The sequence below is a fragment of the Periplaneta americana genome, chromosome 10, assembly GCF_040183065.1.
Source record: "Periplaneta americana isolate PAMFEO1 chromosome 10, P.americana_PAMFEO1_priV1, whole genome shotgun sequence".
NCBI classification, from domain to species: domain Eukaryota; kingdom Metazoa; phylum Arthropoda; class Insecta; order Blattodea; family Blattidae; genus Periplaneta; species Periplaneta americana.
In genome coordinates this window covers 74,693,681-74,715,196 of record NC_091126.1, presented here as the reverse complement: position 1 = coordinate 74,715,196, position 21,516 = coordinate 74,693,681, and the positions used below count along the sequence as shown (strand labels likewise).

Here is a 21,516-nt window from a genome sequence, read left to right as displayed (position 1 = left end):
GGATGTGATGTGAAAAATGCGTTCTTCTGTTTCCCGTGTGTTCTGTTACGAGGTGAACTTAGCTGGTCAAAAGTGGGTGTGACAGATTTAGTACATTTATGGGGTAAAATAAAAACACATCATAAGTCAAAGGTTAATATGAATAACGTCTTCAGTTTGTCTATGCTGGGTAAAGTGAACATTGAAAATCAGTTAAATTCACACTACAGACTCGCGATTGCAAAACACAATGAGCAAGTTGATAAAAACAGATGTGTTAAATTTAATAATAAATTGCATACGATTTTGTGGGGCACTAGATTTAGCACTAACAGGGCACGATGAATCTGAGGAGTTTTGTTTGCAAAATAGACAACTTCAACAAAAAATGATGGATTTATTTTCAAGTCAGAAGTATCGGCGAATGGGTTTTATCTATTGCGCATATTAACCTGGTCAACAAAAGTGCTCAAGTGGTCCAGTTGTATAAATTTTGGTGAGTGATTATTATTATTATTATTATTATTATTATTATTATTATTATTATTATTAGAGACGAGAATTTCATGCACTATAAAATCCCAAAATAAGCATGCATACATGCACTATGAAACAATGATATATGCATGACCAAGCGGAAAATACATTAAAATATGAACTTTTATTTTTGTTTCAAATGTCTTATTTCACTTCACTTTTTTTGCACAGTTAAAAACCTAACAACATTTTTAAATTGGTTTCTGTGAGGTTCCTGCACTTGTCAGTCAATATGTTTTTGTAGGCAGAGAATGACCTCTCTATATTGCAAGAAGTTACGGGTTTAAACTTGAATGAACATATTTGTGACAGTGTCAGGTCAAATTCTTCATTCAAGTTTTCGCCACAAATAATCTTCTTCACTGAACAAAGGAATCTGCAGTCCGGGTTAGCATTTATGACCCTGTCCAATTTGTTTTTCGCCGCTACATCCACTTTCCCACGGGCATAAGTGAGGGATCTATGAAATTCTTTGCAGATTCTTTCTTTTGTTCCATTCTTACAATATGTGAAACAGATGCGACATGCTGGTCGACTTGAAATTTTTTAGTACATTTCATCTGAAATTATAATAGACCTTACGGTTACCTAGATACGATTTAAAAACGGACATCGTAATTTAATAATTATTTTAAACAAGTTTTGTGATTTTTTTTACAAAGAACAATTGTCATATAAAATGTTCGGAAACAGAACAGCATTGCTTAACTCTTTACTCCAACAGTTGCAAAATACGACATCCTCATCTGATCTAATAAAATCTTTTCCTTTACAGTAATCCACTGTGCAAAGAGTACACTTTTGGAATCTTTAAATTGGAAACATATTAGAACCACATTAACACGCGCAAACAGAATAAACAAGCACATTAACAACTTATGATATTCACACACCGCAAACACAGTTTAACGATGATTCCAATTTTAGAAGAATCTAAATTGCTACTAGTACTAGAAAAGGAAGAGAATTTACAACCTCCCTGAAAGAGGATGCTTTTGATCTAAATTATTTGTCGGCAATTTCCTTGAGCCCTCTATATTTCCTCTCTACTTACTATTCTCAAAATATCCAACGTAATAAATTCATTTATGACAAGCAGTGTATAGAGGGTCGTCGGTAAAGTGTTGTAAAAGTGACTTCCGTCCAGGGAAAGGTCCTCTAACACCTTATTGTGAAAATTTTAACATTTTATTTAATTTTTCTGTTATTTAGTTTTTTTTTTCTTTTTATTCTTCAATTCTGATTCCTGAAGCTAAAATATGGGATATAAAATCGAGAAACTGAGGTGTCTACACAAAACCATTAAAACATGCATTTAAACTGAATGTAATGTATATTATATGCATTGTTAAGCTAAAAATTACCTAAATATGCATTATGCATATTTTTATCCCTAAAAAGTCGAAAACATGCAAATATGCACGCGAAAAGTGCACATATTTGGAACCGGAAAGTAATGAAATGGATAAGTACTAAGTTTGAGCTATGTCCTATGTTCCTATAAAACATGCATTTGCATGGAATTATCGTCTCTAATTATTATTATTATTATTATTATTATTATTATTATTATTATTATTATTATTATTATTTATTGTCTTTGGTTTAGACCATAGGCGGATCCAGGGAGGAAATAATAGGAAAAAGAATTACCCTCCCCCTTAGGGTATCCTGGATCTACCACTGATTTTGGCACTAGGCATTAAATATGTATGAGCCGCCACTGACTTTTAGGTCTTCAACTTGCGAGCCCTACTTATCACTCACCTTGTATTTTCTATAATTACATATGTGTAAACCATAAAATATTTTATACTACACTTTTGTGCATATTGGTCAAGTATCTGACTGTACAATATGTAAGCAAACTACTTTTACCCATTACTTGCTATAAAATATAGGCTATGTTTATCTTAACATAAAATATTTTGTCTTTTGTTTCTATGAACGCAATAGTGGCAGAACTCAAAAAATAATTTGTAACTATGACAAAGGGAATGAGAGGTAAAAAAAAAATATTATTATTTTTTTTTTTACTGAAATCTTATGCACTTTAGTAATACATACTTTTATGCAACAATTTAGTAATGCTTACTCTTAATGCCATTAATTAATCATATGATTTCTGCATTTTAGTACTAAGCCTAAGGGAAACTTTAAGCTCCTTTGCCTCAAAACCTTATTTTTTTATGTCGGACACGCTTGTAACAGACATGTTAAAACCTAGTCTTAATTCGACAGTGTTTTCATTCAATTTATTCAAAAATTTTACATACAAAGACAATATAATTATTACAGTATTCAAACACGCATTTAAAATCATGTTTAAACCATACATGTTTTAGGACGTGCGGTCCTATCTTCAGTGGTCATCTGTGGTCTGTGGTCTGCCACTATTGGAGCCCATGAGCAATTTATTTGTTACTTTATGTTATAATGAAAAAAAAAAATAGAAACTGAGTACAGATGTCCCTTATTAAGTACAAACAATTGTATGCATAATTTCTCATTCACGTCGTATGCGTAGAACAATTAACAGTAGTGTCTCCATGATGTGACGTGACAGATGGATCTCACAGGATCAATGAAAATAAAAACAAACTTACTTTGTACAAACTCGTAATAAAGCTGCAATATAGCACTCCGAAGGTCACCATTCACTGATCCCACTATCTTTTCCAACGTATCCATAGAAGGAACTTTATGCACTTCATTCAAGCTACAAATATTTTTTAATGCTTTCATAACTGACTTGCTAGGCACTTTATTGAAACTGAAACAATAACCAAAGGACGTACAACATTAAATCACTAATGCTTTTGTCTGCAGTGAGTTCATTTCTTCACTGCTCAAATTGAAATACCAATAGATAATAATTATAATGTATATACTGTAGGCAACACAACTTCAGTAGTTGCCTCTGAAAGGAAAAGTTAAACTACATTCATGGCACATAAATGAACACTATCACTGAATGAGAGGATTCCAAGAAAAGTTAACAGCTATTTCTAAGATACATCTAAATTCAACTGAAGAGCATTGTCACAAAACAGATAAAGTGCATTTTTTCTAATTTTACAGGAAAAGGTTATATACTAAATCCAAGAGGAGGTGGGCAACTTTCCTCACTTGCCCTTCCATGTGGACGCCCATGAAAGTAACAGTTTATAAAAAAAATACCACACTGACAGAGACAAAAGGATAAATGGTTGGAGCGAAAGATGGAACAAAGAAAGGAATAAAGAAAAAGAAAATAAAGCAAGACCGATAAAGAGAAATAGAGAAAGAGAAAAAGTAATTCAGAGAAAGTAAGAAAAATGAATAAATTAAAAGACGTTCAAAGAAAGAAAAATAAAGTGACAAAAAATTTAAGGAAAAAAAAAATATTTGAAAAAAATAAACATAAGAAAATGGGAAAAGTGACTCAGGAGGAAAATAATGAACATGTAAAAAAAACAACGAAATAAGACACAGTACCTTATTTGTTTAACATTCATTTCTTCAAGGAGTTGCTTCGAAAACAATGATCCACTTCCCTCTTGTTCTGGGAATGAAAATACAATTGGCGTTCTACCATCGACACGATATTTCCTGAAAAAAAAAAAAAAAAAAAAAAAAAACGAAAGAAATGTTACAGTATAACTCTCAAATAACAGAAATGATGTGAATGTATATTAGTAATGTGACAAATACAATGTCAGTCATTGAAACTAGACAATCAAATTTCATCTTCTCTATCAGTTAGAATTTTAATCTATATTCTTTTGCAATATACTGGACTACAATACCTCATTTTACAATATTACTGAGAAACTTAATTCATAAACTTATACTCGACACTTTCAATCTTTTCAATAGCTAATATAGTACAATTACTTTAAAATTTCTCATTCATAGTATTTAGACCTACTGTAACCAATATCATCATTATTATTATTATTATTATTATTATTATTATTATTATTATTATTATTATTATTACTTTAAAATTCTTTCCTTCCTCCTTTTATCAGTTTCAACTTCTTCCTATTTGCCAGAAAATTTTGCTGTGGCTATGATGTGACTTGTTTACTTTTCATTATCCAAGTAGTCTTCATTCCTTCACAATTCCACATAAGAGTCATTCCATGCAAAATCGAACACTTACGAAACATGGCAATTTTCTAACTGCTCGAAAAATATTATACGAGTTTTTATGTCTAATAAAAGAACCAGTGTAGATCAACAACAACGTCTTTAAACATCATTTGTATAACTTTCAACCATTTTGTATTTGTTCTGGAGGCCTGGCTCGGTATCTCGCAAAGTGAGGGTGAAGTGCTGGTGAGATAATGATGATGAGGGTAAATGGAAGAATCCCGAGAAAAATCTCTTTTGCCCACTTTGTCCACCATAAATATCTTCATGACCCAGATAGGGACTGAACCCTGATCACCATGGTGGAAGGGAGAGAGGCTAACCACTTGACCACTGACGAGACTGTATAGTTTTATTTGCCCAATATACTATCATTTTTCAATTTAATGCAAGTTAATTTTTTGTCAAATAAACCCACAATGTAACCTAAAATTGTTTGCTGCTCCATTTCCATAATATGGTGTTTAGCTGATTTTAAAGTTGAATGTGCGCATCTCAAAAGGAAACAATTATAGTAACACTTTATCACGCACCACCCCAGTTCCATTGTTGCAGAGTCAAGTCTTCTTAGTGATATGTGGATGTGGCAGTAGGTACAAATAAACAATTATAAAACAATAATTTGTAAATTCCTCATTTTTCTCAACATCACAATATGTTTTAGTGCTACTAATAGTGTGGACTCACTTCATCACGTCATCAGAGATACTTCCTGGCCACATGACTGTCTACTTTTACACACACTGTATCCATGTGGAGCAATGCAGCGTAATCCATTACATGCAGCACAGTAAGTAATTTTATTTCAGATGAACTAAGAGAAATCATATGCTGACTTTTGTTAAATTTATTTAAGGAATATTAATTTATCTGCGTCTTCTTTTTTATTTCTAGATCAGGAGATTGCAGTAAAATAAAAATATGATGTTTTCTGAGCTTCCAAATGAGTGGTGGAATGATGATATGGGAGGAAACACGTGTTCGTTTATTTTGATTTAAGAACACGTACAAAATATGAACAGAATCGGAAATATGACAATCATTTTTTTTAATTTGTCCTTTTTCACGTGGAATGACTCGCAATGAATTCACACACTACAATAAGGCAAATACTGAACTACGTTATCTCAAAGGAAATCTTTTCAAATTCTACAGCTGCAACATAGTCACCTGATTCAGAATTTTCTCCATTCCTTTCTGATATTTCCCCCGTATTTTAAGTACTTATTATTCCTTCCTTTCTTTTACCAGTTTTTATTTTCTCACATGCTGACACACTTTGTTGTGGTCTTGATAAGGGCCATCAGTAATGCTGTGATATGCTTGTTTTTCTTCATCCAGGTTCTTATAGTCATTTTTATTATCCCACGTACGAATTCCGGACACTCAATAAAGCAAATTGCGGTAACCTCTCTGACAAACATTTTAAGGCCAATGTCTATTGCATAATAATTGTCTCTGAATTATTCCCTTGTTGTACCTCCAGACAATTTTCTCTTTCTTTTTTTCTTTCTTTCCTTCTTTGTTTTTCTCATTTATCTCTTCTTATCTTCTTTTAGCATGTTGATACATGTTATTGTGACCCTGATATGGACCATCAACAATGCTGTTAAATACGCTTGTTTCTCGATATCTGCTTAGTCCTCATTTTGCCAGAGTACCATATAAGAAATTCTAAACACAAACACAAATATTTGTAAGCCATATGAAGTATGGACAAGCAAATGGTTAACTTTTTCAAGGTCAATTGCTATCACTGCATTATCTGACGCATATTTTCTCTTGGTGTTACACTAGTTGTGTTGCTTCTAATATTTTCTTTTTCTTTTTTAGGTGTTTCTTCCTTTACCTTTCTTTTTACTTTTCCTGGACAAGTTTTATAGCCCTCAGCCATGGTTCTGAAAGATAGCCATTCTTTCATCTGATAGCCCTGCTTTCCTTCTCATTACTACACATACATACTGTACATACATAAATACATACCCCACACTCTATTTGACATCCAATCCTAATGAGTAACTCCTGGTTAGACAGTCCTCTTTCCCTGCTTTCTCAGATGATGGACTCAATATTAAATTTTGAAAACGTTAAATGTTTCTAAACCCATGACTTGGTGTAAATACCAAAAAATCTCTCATCATGCTGATCAGCATGTAAGTCTCAAATCGTACACTTGTTATGCTATTTGGTGGGATTGGGAAAAAAAGAGGAATCTACTGTTGGATTAGTTTTCATGGCTAATCCATTCATGACAGACCCAAATCAGTATATGAAATTTCTAGATCATGAATGGCTGAGATAGAGCCAATAAGGATTTCAAAAATACATCAACATATGCTCCAAATACTCAGAAACTACTTAACATCATCACGCAAAGTGATAAAGAATATAATTTTTAGATTTATAGCATACTGAAGTAATTTATCTGGTACTTTAAATCACTAACATAGTGAAATTTGAAACAAGGATAGGTGCAACTACTGAAAATTCCGAATCTGAATACAAATTTACATTTTCAGGATAAAGCTACAATCAATGTTCGTGTAAATTGCATTTGCAACTTTCTTCAGAAGAAAGTTGGTTTTCAGTAAATACCATACAGTATATACGTGAATACTATGTGCCATCGAATAATCCGCGCACTCTAATTTTAGCAGAGAAAATTTAAAAAATGTTTTAGGCGAAGCGGTACCAACCTTATTTCAAATAATGCGAGCACCCAAGTTTTTCTTTTGCTAAATTCCAGAAAAAAATTCGCGTATATATGGTACTTGTATTTAACTTCAGTCACTATCAAAAATCGGCTTAATTCTACAGTGAAAAATTATGAATAGGCCTCTTATTTACACACTAACCTGATAACGTCTTCAAATTTAGATGGATGCATTGAAAATATATGTGGCAGTTCTTTCACTAGAATTAACTTCATTGTGCCTTTTCCAGCACCCAGAACTGAAATATACCTGCCACTGTTCATCAGAAACATTTCAAATTTCATTGCTTGTGACTTTGTTATATATCTGGTATCATCTGAAATGTACACAAGAAGACATTAACTTATATTCCCATCAACTCATGTAATACCTACACTTACAATAAACTCTTGGACTGCCGAAGTCTTGCAGACGAATTTCCTGGGACTGAATAATAACTTGAGAAACAGAAATAGCTTTCTTACATACGATGCAAATAAACAGCACTACAAGTCTTACTGATTAAAAATGTCCCCTTATTCTCCTCAAACAGAAACGGGTACAATTCCGTGAATAGAAACATTTCCATAGTTTCTATTCAAGATTTCTAAAAAACAAAAATCGTAGTTTCAGTGTTTGTTAAAGAGACAGTGTCTAGCAGTAGTAACACAATTGTTCTCAGCGAGATAACTTGAGTATGCTACAGTACTGGCATTTACATTAGAAACATAGCCAATCCTCTCAAATAACTGCACTATAATATGGACGCACAGGGTCAAGTCAAGATGCAAACCATGGCTCAGTGGACATTAAAATAAAAAAAATAATAATAAACAAAATTACATACATTCTTCAAATGATGTATGTTTGCTAAAACTATTTTTTTTAACATACAGTGTAATAACTTAAACTCCTCTTTTCATTAAGTAATGAAAAATTTTTCTGAGAAATTATGGTAGGCCTTGTACAGTTGTCAAAAGAAAAAGTGGCCGCTCTCTTGAAGCAAAGTACCCTTTGGGTATCTTCGCTACAATTCGGACACAGGCGATGTTACATGTTGTTCGACCACGTTGCCTGATATCTACAGTTATAATTAAAGTAATCTGTGTGTTACCTGATAGCGTAATGGTAGCGTTCCGGCCTCTTATTCGTGAGGTCCTGTGTTCGAATACAACCTATTGCTTTTTATGTTGTTTTTTGTTTTGTTTTTAGGAGAGAGACAAAATATACATAATTGCTCCTGTCTCTTTTACGATTATTTTAGTAATTAACATCAGGTTCATTAATGTATTATGCCATGACTTTATCATTATGACATTGTGGCTGCAAATGGAAAGAAAAAAGATTTTATTCTCAACAAACATATCTTTCGTGGCATAAACAAAACAAACTTACTGGCGTCTCCCTTAGAATATTCAAACAATTAAGCGTTCAAAAAACAAAACAAAAAGCCACGATTCAATATTTAATCTATCTTCCCCTTATCTCGATCACATCTTGCAGTCGAATGGGCATGGAATCGACTAGTCTTTGCAAATAGCGGCTGTTCTTAGACACAACATTCCAGGCATTCTGGACGGACATACATACGTAAGTGTTCTGCCCATAGGCAGGTCTTTCATTGCAAACCCAGCATTCCCCAATCTTTCCTATTTTCTGCCTTCCTCTTAGCCTCCGTATATGATCCACATATCCTAATGTCGTCTATTATTCTTCTCAACCAGAGATCCAACCAATTCCTTTTTCTCTTTCTAATCAGTTTCAGCATCATTCTTCCTTCACCCACTTTTTCCCACACAACTCATTTCTTATTCTGTCTGTCCACTTCACACGCTCCGTTCTTCTCCACATCCACATTTCAAATGCTTCTGTTCGTTTCTCTTCATTTCGTCGTAATGCCCATGTCTCTTCCCCATTCAATGCCACACTCCACACAAGCAATTCACTAGTCTCTTCCTTAGTTCTTTTTCCAGAGGTCCACAGAAGATGCTCCTTTTTCTATTAAAACTTCCTTTGCTCATGTTTGGAGTTTTTCTTGGGAAGGATAAATGCGGTAACTTCCCATTACTTTCTGCACACCACTGTCTCTTTCGCATCTTATTAGATCCAAGGGGGGCCCAAGCGTGAAGATGAAGAGAGTGGATTTGACTAATTGGGCCCTCCGGACTTCACCGAAAGTCACGGCAAGGGTTAAATATTAGTTCTATCAGGATGTTTGACCCGATCAGAGACCGGGAAATCCCAATTAGCCTTTGCCTCCCCCCCCCGCATCCTGGACTAGCTTCTACAAATCATCAAAAAATCTTGGAGGGGGATTTCGCTAATTTTTCCGCAAATATTTCCACACTTGTGCCCTCGTAGCTCAGCGGACGAACGTCGGAATTTAGATGTCAACGTCTCAGGTTCAATTCCTCGTCACTCCTTTCCATTTTATTGTGGTTTAAGATAGTATACTGTAATAATATAAAAAGAAAAACTAACATCAGTATTATGCAACTGCATTGTTCCAAACGTACTATTAAATTTATGTTATTTATACCGCTAAAGAACGATAACTGAATGTAAATTATAACAAATATTATTTATGTCGGTAAAGGACAATAACAATACAAATAACTTGAATATTATTTATACAGTATCACTAAAGAACGATAACAGACTATAAATTATAAATATCGGTTTGTTTAATTAATATAAGATATTATATAATATATATTTAATTATTAAAATGAAATAACCTATTTTACAAAGAAAAATGGTTATTTGTATTATAATAATTAGTTACATAAAGTACAGATTATTTATATCGCGAAAGAACAATAACAGAATATAAATAACCTGAATATTATTTATAACGCTAAAAAACGAAAACAAAATATAAATGATAACTTGAATATTATTTATATCGCTAAAGAACGATAACATAATATAAAAAAACATGAATATTATTCATATCATTAAAGAACGATAACAGAATACAAATGATGACTTGAATATTATTTATATCTCTAAAGAACGATAACAGAATAAAAAAAATTATAACTTGAATATTATTTATATCGCTAAAAGAATGGTAACAAAAAATAAATAACTTGATATCGATAAAGAACGATAATAGAATATAAATGTTAATTTGAATATTATTTATAACGCTAAAGAAGGATTAAAAAATGAAATTAAAATTTGAAGTAGGCCCGAATCCGCAACCTTCGAATCATTACGCAAACACTCTACCACTGGTGTACAAGACGCAGATATGGAATGCTTTCATAGTTCCGAAACTGCTTCTACAAGCAAATGCATCGTGTAACATCGCTGTGACCCGAAATGGACTTAGAAAATATTCGCTGTTCATGAGTCCGGTCACTTTTTTTTTTGACAACTGTACAACCACATGAAAGTATGATAGCAGAACACACATTATCTGAACTAGGTGAGCTGAGGTCCAGAGTTCATTATGAATATTGAGTCGGCACATTTCCACCTTATGCTCCCATTTCCCTCACCCTTCCACTGGTGCTGCTGGCTTGCTAGTTAACTAGCCAGGACAGTAGGAAGGATTCAGGATTTAATGTTCTTAATTATGTCAGGTGAAAAATACAATGCGTGGAGTTCTGCATTGTGTAACTTCCTCCATTCTCCTGTAACTTCATCCCTCTTTGCCCCAAATATTTTCCTAAGCACTTTATTTTCAAACACCCTTAACCTCTGCAAATCTGGCTTTCAGGTAGAAGTTCCCTGTGAAGCAGGCTTGAATAATTTCAAGGGAAAAATTGTTCCAGGGCTGGGTATCGATCCTGGGACCCTTTGCTCAGCGCACGAATGCTCTACCAACTGAGCTAACCCAGATACCATACACGACACCGTCACAATTCTTCCCTTTACAACCACACAACTCAAGTGGGCTGACAAGATGCCAGAAACCCAACTTTGAGTGCACACAATTTTGTGTGACTTAAATTGTGGCTTTCTGTTAATGTACCTACCCTGAACCTCTGTTCCTCTTAACATTCCTTCCCTCTTGTAATACGGAAACATCCAGATTTCAAGAAGGAATTTTTCAGAAGCACAGTAAGAAATGTTGCATGTACTTCCAAAAATCAGATGACTGATAGTACTGTATTAATTCTTTTCAAACAATACGATAGATAATGCAGCAAACCATATGATCCGAAAGTTGTTTATAGAAAACGTAAAAAGACACACAAGGACTTGACTAGGCCTACTGAAATCCATCGCTGTGGAGTAATGGTCAGCACGTCTGGCTATGAAACAAGCAGGCCCAAGTTCAAATCCTGGTTGGGACAAGTTACCTGGTTGGGGTTTTTTCCGAAGTTTTCCCTCAATCAACTGAAGCAGAAATGCTGGGTAACTTTAGTCATTGAACCTCAGACTCATTTCGCCATCATTAATTCACATATCACCATCCATACAATAGCCTAGGTTAAGTTCATGGTGTAGTGTGCTGTACTTGTACAAGAGTGTGGCCATTTGGCTATCCAATCATTCACAAGAATAGGAGTGGTAAGCACAATAAGCCTCAGACTGCAGTGTAAACCTTTGGGTCCCTCCTCCGTACAAGAGAAAAAAAAAAGGCCTACTAAAGATTTTACAAATTACAAAAGCATTCTCGTTACCAATTCAAGAGTTGGTATTTATAACTTTACTTTTGAAACTATCATTAGTAAATTCCTTCTCAAAACATGCCACAGTCAATAACTGTCATTGTCTGATTTATTCTTAAAAACGCAACACTGGCTACCAGATCATATTGATCGCAACCTGTTACGTCTGTTTACTGCAATTAAGTGATACTAAGAAAATGTAATACATACCCAACTCGGAAACATCTATATCCATTGGTGTTTCCCATTCTATTAATTCAATATTTTGTGCAGCAGCCAGTACTTTAACAGCTGCGCTTTTTCCTGCACCAGGTGGTCCAGTGATTAGAAGAATAGGTGCCTAAGCAGCATAAAAGAAACAAGTCACATTAGTACATTTCAAATTACTTTCAAACAAGCACACATTTTGGATGTTCTACTGGACTAATTCCTATTGCAATTAATTGCCTTTTTTATTTAGAAAATAGGCTTGATTATAAAAATTAAAGCGTCAAGATTAGTAGAAGACTAACATGTTATCGGTGCATTTTCATTACTTCCTTGTACACATCAAATGTGCGAGCATTGCTTTCCATATCGCTTAATGATGTGGCATCTTCACAGAAACATATAATTTAATAACATTTGGGATACCTCTGATTGAGGTTCTGGCTGATATGTATATGTATCATCAGGCAATACATCTCACTTGACGATATGTGTCAGAGGAAGAATAATTTCTTGTATACATCTGAAGTCTGATTAGTGGAATATGTAGCTAATCGGCAATGTATGCATTCGAGGGGGAAAGGAACTGGCCACTCTACCCCATTATCTCCTGGCCTAGTTGCCTCATGAGTGATGCCTTATTGGTGTTACTTATGAGGTTCAAACCTGTCTTCGGACAGTTGACTAAGCAAAAACAAACAATAACATTTGGGATTTATTTCATACGAAAATGTAACAAAATGAGATTTTAAATCAAACCAAGAGAACAGGCCAGTTTACAAGTGTATTAAATGTTTATGAGTGAATTCGTCTGGAAAATGGGTACAAAAAGCAACACAATTCTAATTCAAATACCCACTACTTTTATCGCACAGTTCCTCTAATGCAACTGCAAAAGTTACTGGTAGGTGCTTTGCTAAACACATGCCAAAAGTAGTGTGAAGTGTGTTACATTCCAACCTGACAGCTGCAAAAGTTACAACAAAGCTGCAAGCTTTTATATATACAGCTGCATTTTTGTGTTCATTCTTCAATTAATTTTGTCTGTAGATTAGTAATATACAGTAGAAAGAAAATCGTTTCTAATTACGAAATGAAAGTGGCAGTGTAAAATCAGTGCTTTGATTATAAAATGGGGAACAAAAGGTCGAACTGCAAAGACAGGAAGCTGCTGGGTAAAAAAGTGAATAAAACAGAGAGCAATGTGGAGTTAAAACAATCTCTATAAAAAAAATATGGGGAAGAGGAAAATTTCTGTAAGAAAGTTCTGCAGGTGTCAGCAATGGAGGTCAGTTTTTTTCACCACTCTTTCCTGATTGAGTCCAAAGACTGCAGTTCCTATTTCAATATCTGACATTTGCATTAATTGCATTGCAATGGCAATTCCTGCTAAGACTTACTCCCTTTTATTTTTGTTGTAATAATCAGCACTTTGTAAATTCCACAAGCATTCTCCAGTTAAACTGATCGCATCTATGGCTCAGCATTAGCATGCTGGTCTTCCATTCAAGTGGCCTGGGTTCGATCCCGAGCCTCTCATCGTAATGGAATTCATCATGGACAAAGCAAACATTGCACACTCTCTCTTCTGTTCCAACAACATACTCCTTCTCCCCTTCATTTCATATATCATCTGCACAAGTTGAAAGTACGGGTTGGGATTCCAGGCCCCGAGGTTTATCAGATACTCGTCTAGGGATGGAATCTAGCATTGTCAGGGCTGAGACAGGTTGGCCCACCCACCCTTCTGTTAGCATCAGATTATCGAAGATTGTTTTGGAACCAAGCTCTTCAAACAAATAAGATCTAAATCGTCAAATAATAAAAATTTATGAGCTGACAACAAGAAAACAGTGCTCATATGTAAGAAATTAATATCAATATATAACGAAACGGTTCAATAAAATGTTAATATGTACCTTACCTGTCCAATGTTTCTCTTACAACCCAAAATCCATTCATTTAATTGATCCAGTTTGGGTTTCTGAAGAACAAGTTCAGAGGGATTTTTCGGGGAATACTCTTTCAACCAGTCCTTCTCCGAAATGGACGCTGTGGTGGGTGTAGAGTTCGCGTTTCCAGCATTGTTTTTACGAGACTCAGCATTCTGGACTTCAAATTCCCCCTGAACTCCACTAGAGTTTTCACTATTGAAACAGGCAGATATCCAGGACGACTGAAAGTGGTAAATAAGTATCAAGATCAAGAAGTTCCTATGGAAGTGAAGACGATTAAGAGGAAGAAGAAGAAGAAATAAACCGTAGTGTTCTTTAATTTTGTAAAATGGTAAAATAATGGTATTTGATCATATAAAAATGCAGGAATACCCTTAAAAGTCCAATGTATGTTTTCCAAGTTGGAACAGACTAAGAATGCTTTCTTAGAATATGCAATTAACAATGTGGAAATAATGAAATAACTTTTTGACTTACCTTCATATTAACTGTCTTATGCCACCACGATGACAAAATTAATGCCTAGATACAGCGAACTGCAATTAAGTAATAAAAATTACTGGTTATCACAGATAATTATTTAAAAAGACTGCGGCTCACTCCCGCGAGATGTCCAAGAGAAATTATGGTCAATGTTACTTATGTCCCACCCACTATAGAGACATAGGCCAATTTTACACATATTTAGTATAACTTGTTGCTTCTTTGACAGGTTAGGTTTGGTTAGTTTAGGTTTTTGTTATAGCCTACCTTGCATATACGATTATAGCGCAACATTGGCAGTTATAAAAGTGAGATATTCGTTCAGTGGGCGTTGGATACTCTACATTCGCCGAAATTACTAGGGCAATGGATTATGTAAACCCTATTTCATTGCTATTAAACATATGATTATGACATTAATGAAGTTAAAATAAATGTATCTATTGTACCAGTACGGTAAGTTTACTTGCATTACCAACAACAGTAGGCCTAACCATAGTTTTACTTTAGAGTATAAACCGACATAAACAAACCACAGTCTCCGTAAATATTAATTTCTGTTTCTGGGCGAAACTAGCGCTGAGATAGTTCCGGTAATTTTGAAAGTGAAAATGGTTGAATTTTTATGGAATTTATTGTGGAGATGCAGTTGATCATATATGCAAGCCATAACAAAAGCCTAAACTAACCAAACCTAAACTGTCACAGATTCGTATATGCAAGATGTATTAGCGGAATACGAACGAATTACCTCAGCAATAGTCTAGCTCTTTTCTGTATTATATACGTGAAATCCACTACTACTTACAAAACATGCAATACTAAAAAAAAAAAAAAAAAAAAAAAATGCTCTGAATGAATTAAGTTACTTCCGTATATAATCTCTATGGCTCAGTTAAAATATTTAACATTCAATAAATCGCCCCATTGAATTCCTCTAAATTTGTCCTAGACACGTTGAAATAAAACGAAAAAATTTGGTACAGGGCACTTATTTGTTAACTAAAGCAACTCTAATTCAAAATTAATACCAATAGTTAAGTTAGGTACAATTGCACAAAAAGCGAATCTACCAATGACTTAGTAATTAATTACATTATACCAATACATGTATAATTTAAATATTAAACTGTAAACATATTTACCTACATTGAACTTATATGTATAAATTTTAGTTCTCGTTTATCACGTCCAATTCCAGGACAATATTGATATTGTAAAGATACTCATAACCTATACGATGTGTGTAATCAAATAGAAAAATATATACGAGTTAAACTAACATTTTTCAACATTTCAACTGTTAAAGATCTGTCATTCCTTTCACGTTTTGTGAACATAACTCATTCATTCATATTACTCAAGTCCATCTCACAGTAAAAGATATGAGACAGAAAGACACGACGATTACCAATCGAAATTTAAACATTACGGCAAACAGTACCACGACCACCAACATTCATGGAAGGAAAAGTATATCCCGCACTCCTAAATTTCCCAAGTCACAGAACTACATTTTCTTCTTTGATACATACAGGAAAAATATTACATTAATAAACTAGGGAACGTAATGGCTAGGAGAAAGACATATAAATAACCGTAAATCCAGGGGCGTATTTTGCGGGCTACCGGCGGTAGCCCAAGGAAATTACAAAAGAAAAAGTTTATAATATAACATAATGTAATAATTTTGTATTATTAGTTTTACCATAGTAATTAAAATTAAAGTAATTGTTAGATATATTTTGTGTAATAATAGGGTCAGCGGTAGCCCAAACCCTTTAACCAGTATACGCCTCTGCGTAAATCATTTTTTGATGATTGACAATTAATCTATTACAAGTACAGTATTTCATCTATCAATACCCTCTGTAGCATTTTTATTCGGACACAGTAGATAATTTGTTGACAATTTAATTAATTAATTAGTTAATTAATTTATTTGTCACACCCTCGACAAGCAGTCATTTCATTACTGGAAACAACATTTAATTTCATTTATGGTATTCCATAGACCTTACATCAGCGTTAAAGCTTTAAAATGTAGAACAAGTCAACTACATACTTCTTTTTTTTTTTCGCGAGATAAGTTGAGGCCGAGGATTCGCCCTAGATTACTTGATATTTGCTTTATGGTTGGGGAAAACATTGGAAAAAAAACTTAATGAAGTATGGGAATCAAATCCAAGCCCAAGCACAGCTCCACATCAGCTGGCGGATGTGTCTACAAAAATATACAATACATAGCGAGCACATTAATTCAGTTTATATACTTACATTTACTCACAAATGGCTTTTCGAGAACCCAAAGGTTCATTGCCACCCTTATATAAGCCCGACATCAGTCCCTATCCTCAGCAAGAGTACCGATAATCCAATCCTTACAATCATATTCCACCTCCCTCAAATCCGTTTTAATATTATCCTCCCGGTTACGTCTCGGTCTCACCAAAGGTCTTTTTTCCTCATGTCTCCCAACTAACACTTTATACGCATTTCTGGATTCACCCATACATGCTACATGTCCTCATCTCAAACGTCCAGATTTAATGTTCCTAATTATGGTAGGTGAAGAATATAATGCGTGCAGTTCTGTTTTGTGTAACTTTCTCCATCCTCCTGTAACTTCATCCCACTTAGTCCCAAATGTTTTCCTAAACACCTTATTTTCAAACACCCTTAACCTCTGTTCCTCTCTCAATGTGAGAGTCCAAGTTTCACAACCATACAGAACAACCAGTAATATAAATGTTTCATAAATTCTAACTTTCAGTTTTTTGAAAGCAAACTAGATGACAAAAATTTCTCAACCGAATAATACCAGGCATTTCCCATACTTATTCTGCATTTAGTTTCCTTTCGAGTGTCATTTATATTTGTTACTGTTGCTTCAAGATATTTGAATTTGTCCACCTCTTCAAAGGACATATTTCTGATTGCTATATTTCCATTTCATACTATATTCTGGTCACGAGACATAATCATATACTTTGTCTTTTCGAGACAAACCTATCCCATTACTTGCTTCAAGTAAAATTCCCGTGTTTTCCCTAATCGTTAGTGGATTTTCTCCTCACATATTCACTCATCTGCATAAAAAAGCAGCTGATGTAACCTGTTCAATTCCAAACCCTTTCTGTTTTTCTGGACTTTTCTAATGGCATATTCTAGAAAAAAGTCAAAAGTAGATAATTGATTAAATGGCGATCTTACTCGTGTTAATTATGTAAGCATGTGCGGCTTACAGCTGGTTCGGTGCTATTCGACACCATCCTCAGAGCCTCAGAGAGAGTAGGCTCTGAGGATGGGGTCGAATAGCACCGAAACAGCTGTAAGCCGCACATGCTTACATAATTAACACGAGTAAGATCGCCATTTAACCAATTATTTATATTCAAGTGTTAAAAGTAGTGTACGAAAGATTCAACATGGATTAAAAGTAGAGGTGCTTGCTTTAGCCCACAGTGAATTGGAAAAGTGTCAGACAGAAACTGGCCTATACGGACTCTGCTGTATGTTTCACTGATACATATTTTAATTTATCAAACTAGTTTCTTGGGAATACCAAATTCAATAAGAATATTATATAAAACTTCTCTCTTAACTGAGTTATATGCCTTTTTGAAATCTATGAAAAAATTGATTTACTGTGCCCTTATACTCCCATTTTTTCTCCAATACCTGTCGAATACAAAAAATCTGATCAATAGTTGATCTATTACACCTAAAACCACATTGATGATTCCCAATAATTTCATCTACATATGGAGTTAATCTTCTCAAAAAAATATTGGACGAAAGTTTGTACGATGTTAATAAAAGTGATATTCCTCGAAAGTTACAAGTCTTTTCCCCCCTTCTTAAAGATAAGTAAAATTATGGAGTCCTTCCATTGTTCTGGTACAATTCCTTTTTCCCAAATAGCAAATACACTAGATAATGCATTTCCACCTTCTTGTGTTAATTCTGCTGGAATTTGATTGATACTTGGAAACTTGTACTTTTTCAGCTTTTCTATCACAATTTTGATTTCAGAAAGTGTGGGTTTGGATATAAATGGCTCAGCAGTTTCTATTTGAATATCGTCCTGATCATTTTAGTGGGTTATTTTACGATGCTGTATCAACATCTCAGGTTATTTAGCATCCAAATGAAATGAAGCTGATAATGCCAGTGAAATGAGACCGGGATCCAGCACCAATAGTTACCCAGCATTTGCTCATATTGGGTTGAGGGAAAAACCAGGAAAAGACCTCAACCAGATAACTTACTCCAACTGGGATTTTAACCCGAGCCACCTGGTTTTGCGGTTAAATGCACTAACCATTACTCATTTCTATTTGGCCTATGTACATTTAGTAGTTGTTCAAAATAGTTTTTCTATCTGTTCAGGATGGAATGAGAGTCTGCAAACAAGTCACCATACTCATTCTTAATTTGTTTACACTCACCTGATATTCTTTCTTAAATTCCTTTATGCCCTTGTACAAATCTCTAATGTTTTTATTCTTACTATTTGTTATTTCAGTCTACATAAATGTATAACTGAACATATCGAGGTAATCATACCAGAAGGGTGTATCAATAAATTTTGTGTTATTGAAACATATGTAATAATGGAACCAATTTATGTTAGAAAACAATCGTTTGGGAATTACAATGGTGATGAGATAGAATCAAAGAAAATACCTTGCTATGTAGACAAGGTTAGAAAAAATTATTCCATATCGAGGGCATCATATCAGAAAGGATATCAACAAATGCAGCATTATTCAAATACTGGGTGTTCATTTCAAAGTGTGTCATGATGCCACTGTTGTTTGGTCACCGATTTGAAGCGAGTTTCAGCTTATATGTTAGAGAAGTTGCCTATTATTTAAGGCGTTCTTCAATCTGAACTTGAGAACGTGTATGGTATAACTTGAAAGTCGTAGCAACAGATGGCGGTCTGTACGGTCTGTTTGCTACCATAACCTCTTTCGAACTGTGTTTTGCGCCGGCAAGTCGTACGCAGGGTATTTGTTATCATCGGTTGCGTACGGCAACATTCCACAACACAAATGAAATGCTCCGTGTCCATGTTGACCATTGAAGTTAATGTCAACAAATACGTAAGTAATCATCTTAACCCTCTCCCCATATCCCGACAGTACGTATTTCCAAACAGTTCACATTCTTGCCACTACTGGCGTTACCGTATGTATCGGTAAGTAATCTTCAGAATGAACGCCGTACTTGCTAGGCAACTTCTCTGCCTCTTAGGTTATACACCTTTGCGGAAGTGTACGAAGATTGAATTCTCTAGGCTCATCGGCTAGCCATATGACGGCATACAGCGAGCCATGACACATTTTGAACTGAACACCCAGTATTATTGAAACCTACCTATGTACCGGTATTTATCTTTTGAAACAAAAGTTCGAAAATTAAAATGGACATGAGGAAGAATCAGAGATAGTACCTTGTTATGCAGAAAACAATAGGAAAAATTATTCTACATTTAAATTTCTCTAATGTAAAGTTACAATTTTTGTTGATACACCCTTCTGGCATGATGCCTTCGATATGTAAATATGGCTTTGATGTAAACCTCCAGTTTTGTTGATATGCCTTTCTGGCATGATGCTCTCGATATGAAACAAAAGGAAATATTACAACTGTCTTTACATAGGTATGTTATGTACTATGTTCTAATTTCTGTTGATTTGCCTTCCAAAATGAGGGTGTTTGTATTTTTATTAGGCCTACAGATGATCTGTTATTTAGTAAAACTGACACTGATATGTCTGCCTTAAGAATTTAGTTATAATAACAACTTTCTATTGTTAAAATGGAAACTAATTGAGGGATTTGGGGGAAAAACCAGGCAGTTCCAATTCAGTACTTTTCGAGATAATGAAGAAAAACTTACCGCCAAACAATAAGCATGTACAGAAGAGGCAGGTACAAAATGCAGTATAACTGTGAATGTAATTCTTGGAACTACCTGGTTCTTCGGCCAAACGAGAGAGCAATTTTTTTTTTCCTCTGTGCATAAATAGCTCAAAAATGAAAAAAAATTGGAGCTGTCTGGTTTTTCCCCCAAACCCCTCAATTAGTCAACTAGGTAATTTATCACTTATTTTTCATTTTAACACTAGAAAATTGCTATTATAACTAAATTCTTAAGTGTTACAAAATTTAAAAAGATGTGTATCATACCAGTAATCAATATGTATAATATGCCTGATTTCTGTTGTGAAAAAGATACTGAAATCTGTGTGATTCAGGTTGCTAGTCTGGTATCAGATTTTATTATAGGCCTATTGTGTGTTTATAGGTCATCTAATAGAAGATTAAAAAAATCATAGCCAACTTACTTTGATTTATTAATGAAAAGTCTTTACAAAACATATATAGACCTAGAATTTGTGAAATGTGGAGACATAAACATAGATTATCTCTCAGAAAGCTTCCGTAAAAGCAAATTAAACTCACTTCTTGAAACTTTTATAACCTTAGTCTCACATATCCCTTCTCTACAGCTATGCATGTGCATTTCCAATCAACTAGTCATGCCATCTGTGGACGCGATTGGAACTTACTTCCTGGATGAACTTCTATAGTACCGGTACTGGCAACATTGGTATTGATACTACATTTAATATATCTTAACTACATTTACGAATTATTTAATTAATATTTTCCAGTCAAGATTGTAAAAAAATCCAAAAGTAAAGTACCGATATTCAAGATCGTCTCATCAGAAAACCAAACTTGATAGGTAGTCATTGTGTTGTTCAATGCATTCCAGAATGTCCACAGCAAATGAAGCACTTCGGGGACAGTCATCTGACAACAAAGCTTGCATGATTTTTTTCAGATAATAATATTAAAAGTTTTTGGAATATTACATATGAT

At 34.3% G+C, this 21,516-nt stretch overlaps 1 protein-coding gene across 4 annotated transcripts in view; it reads right to left on the bottom strand.

The window, feature by feature from the left end:
* The window catches only part of LOC138707784 (cell cycle checkpoint protein RAD17-like), a 52,997-nt gene extending 36,952 nt beyond the window's left edge, over window positions 1-16,045 (bottom strand). For 2 of the 4 annotated variants that reach the window (XR_011334361.1, XM_069837689.1), the window contains exons 1-7: window positions 15,766-16,045; window positions 14,611-14,669; window positions 14,103-14,354; window positions 12,182-12,311; window positions 7,509-7,683; window positions 3,994-4,107; window positions 3,123-3,289 (exon numbers count right to left, since the gene is read on the bottom strand). Coding sequence is in view for 3 of the 4 variants with exons in the window: in XM_069837689.1 (XP_069693790.1) it covers window positions 3,123-3,289; window positions 3,994-4,107; window positions 7,509-7,683; window positions 12,182-12,311; window positions 14,103-14,354; window positions 14,611-14,616 (844 nt within the window). In the remaining variant the exon portion in view is untranslated. Of the gene's footprint in view, window positions 1-3,122; window positions 3,290-3,993; window positions 4,108-7,508; window positions 7,684-12,181; window positions 12,312-14,102; window positions 14,355-14,610; window positions 14,670-15,761 lie in introns of all 4 variants that reach the window. The other 2 variants (XM_069837690.1, XM_069837691.1) reach the window with 2 other exon arrangements.
* Window positions 16,046-21,516: the final 5,471 nt, after the last annotated feature.